A 2,500-nucleotide genomic window follows, 5' to 3' on the forward strand; every position below is an offset into this window, starting at 1 on the left:
TGGCTCTATGAATGGCTTCGTGTGTCAGGGTGGATTTTGGAGCTTCACCTTTCTCAGGATGTCTGCTTTCACATCAGGGTCATTCAGATCAGCAGATCCAAGGTCCTTCGCCTTATCGCAGCTTCACCACCTCCTCATGACTGGTGTGTAGACACAGAATGAGGAGAGAAACAAAACATGAGTTTAGTTCTGTGATACCCAAGTACTCACATCTTTGACTTGAGGAAAAGTAGTAATACCACAGTGTACAAATACTCAGTCAAAGTCCTGCATTCAAAATCTTACTTTGAAGTCAAAGTATAAAAGTATGAACATCAAAATATACTTAAAGGAGCAGAAGTCAAAGTCCTCATTATGTAGAATGAATTTGATGATGACATTATAGTTATTGATGTGTGTCTGTAACGTTCCAGCTGGTAAAGGTGGATTTCAGTTGAAAGACTTCTGATTATTTTATGTTAACCATAATTGATATATTTTGTAATATTAATCTGAATCTGCAAAGTAACCCAGAACTAAAGTTATCACTCAAATGTAGTGCAATGAAAAGTATATTACCCATTTGCATAAATTGAGCTGACCTGCGTTCTAATAATGAACCTTGTAAACAGCATGAAGTAACGCCACTAAACTTCTTTTCTACTTCTCCAGGCTCGAAGGAAAAAGTCACGTAACAAGCACAAATGGCTATCAAATGTAGAGACAATGTTTCCACAGAGATGTGGAAATAAAATTCTGTATCAGTCCGGTTGGACTGTAACTGTTATTTAATGTAAATTCTCTCATCACTGAAGGACAGTAAACTACTCACCAGGAGGTGGAGGGACACTGTAGCAGACAAATGGTAATTTAGTTCCACAGAGTGAAAGCTTCCATTTTCCTGAATCAGCCAAGGCTGCAGCACCACATAAGATACCGATCGACTTATCTGGGTTGAAGGATTGTTTCCAGTTACTGAATGAGTAGTTACTCCCGTCAGACCAGTAACTGAGATGCTCTCTAAACAAACCATTCCATGCCCACCACCCATACACCAAGTTCTTGACCTCCTGGTTCTCAGCGTCGTTCCTCGCAGTGGCCAGGTCTCTGTAGTTCTCCCTGCAATACTTCTGAGCATCAGACCAATTCATGCGTGTACCCACAAACACAAATTGAGGATCCTGCTGTGTTCCTGCAGTTAAAGGAAACAAATGTTTTTGAGATGACATACTGAACTTCAAAATGATCATTATCTGAGAAGAGATAATGCTTTGCAGGGTATTTACCATTGTTACAGATGAATGGACGTATGGCTGAGCAAGGACGTGGGTGCCATGGATGACTTGGGTAAATCAAAACACAATCATAAGAATATATTGCTTCGTGTCCTCCCCAGTCTCTGTAATCAGCTCCACTCCCGTTGTAGCCGTCTGACCAGTTCCAGCTGACATTACTGTACACACCGATCCAGATGTCAGATGTTTGTTTAGAAGATGGAACTGTGTTGATAAGTTGTTGCATTTCTTCAGTGTTTTCAATGGTGGCCAGGTCTGTGTACGTCTGTCTGCAGTAGGTCTGAGCTTCAGTCCAGTTCATAGGATCAGCAACAAAGTGGTACTGATGGAGAAGACATGAGGAGAAAATGTGGCACCCTGAGGACGACACCATTTTTTAAATGTCAGGTGGATCAAAGTCATTTTTCTTTAGCATGCCACAATAATAAGCACTGTTAGATATGATCAAAGAATTGACTGACCTGAGAGATACAAGACACCCAGCAAGATCCTCTCCATCATGATGCTGCTCTGTGGACTGTGTGTGTCCATGTACACCACAAAGAGGAAGAACTACCTCTATATTTGCTGCTGAGACTAATGAAAGGCCTCCTCACAGCCAATAAAGGGCGGTACTTTGACTGTGAAATTGTTGTAGAATATGGCAGCAGTAGCTCAGGGCGGCAGTAGCTCAGTCCATAGCGACTTGGGAACCGAAGGGTGGCTGGTTCAAGTTCCACATGGACCAAAAATATGGAAGGTGGACTGGTAGCTGGAGAGATGCCAGTTCACCTCCTGGGCACTGCCGAGGTGCCCTTGAGCAAGGCACCAACCCCCCCCCAACTGCTCACTGGGCGCTAGTCTGGCTGGCTGCCCATCACTCCACCATCTCTCTCCACATTTGCATGTCTATGCTGTTGTGCTTCATGTGCCTGTGTCCGGGTTAAAATTTATGTTCTTTTTCAAATAGAGTGAAAAAGAATTTCCCCATCGAGGGATTAAATCAAATCAAATCATTTTATTTGTATGCCCAAGTCACAAGGTACCATTTGCCCCGAGGGCTTACACACTCGACGAATACGATTGACAGGAGTTGACCCCATTTCCTTAGACCTCGGTTCGAGCAGTGGAGAAAAACTTGCCCCACAAAAACCCTTTTAAACAGGGAAAAAGGTGCGAAGAAACCTCAGGAAGAGCCACAGAGGAGGGGATCCCTCTCCCAGGACGGACAGACGTGCAATGGATGC

General features: G+C 43.5%; 1 protein-coding gene across 1 annotated transcript; it reads right to left on the bottom strand.

The window, feature by feature from the left end:
• Positions 1 to 152: 152 nt before the first annotated feature.
• On the bottom strand, positions 153 to 1,836 carry LOC109142282 (macrophage mannose receptor 1). The gene is made up of 3 exons (XM_027276861.1): positions 1,736 to 1,836; positions 1,266 to 1,631; positions 153 to 1,171 (listed from the first exon to the last, which is right to left on the bottom strand). Exons 1-3 carry the CDS (start codon positions 1,803 to 1,805, stop codon positions 804 to 806), a joined length of 804 nt encoding a protein of 267 aa, XP_027132662.1. The 5' UTR covers positions 1,806 to 1,836; the 3' UTR covers positions 153 to 803.
• Between the last annotated feature and the right edge of the window lie 664 nt (positions 1,837 to 2,500).

The sequence above is a fragment of the Larimichthys crocea genome, unplaced genomic scaffold, assembly GCF_000972845.2.
Source record: "Larimichthys crocea isolate SSNF unplaced genomic scaffold, L_crocea_2.0 scaffold6548, whole genome shotgun sequence".
In the NCBI taxonomy this organism is placed as follows: Eukaryota; Metazoa; Chordata; class Actinopteri; family Sciaenidae; genus Larimichthys; species Larimichthys crocea.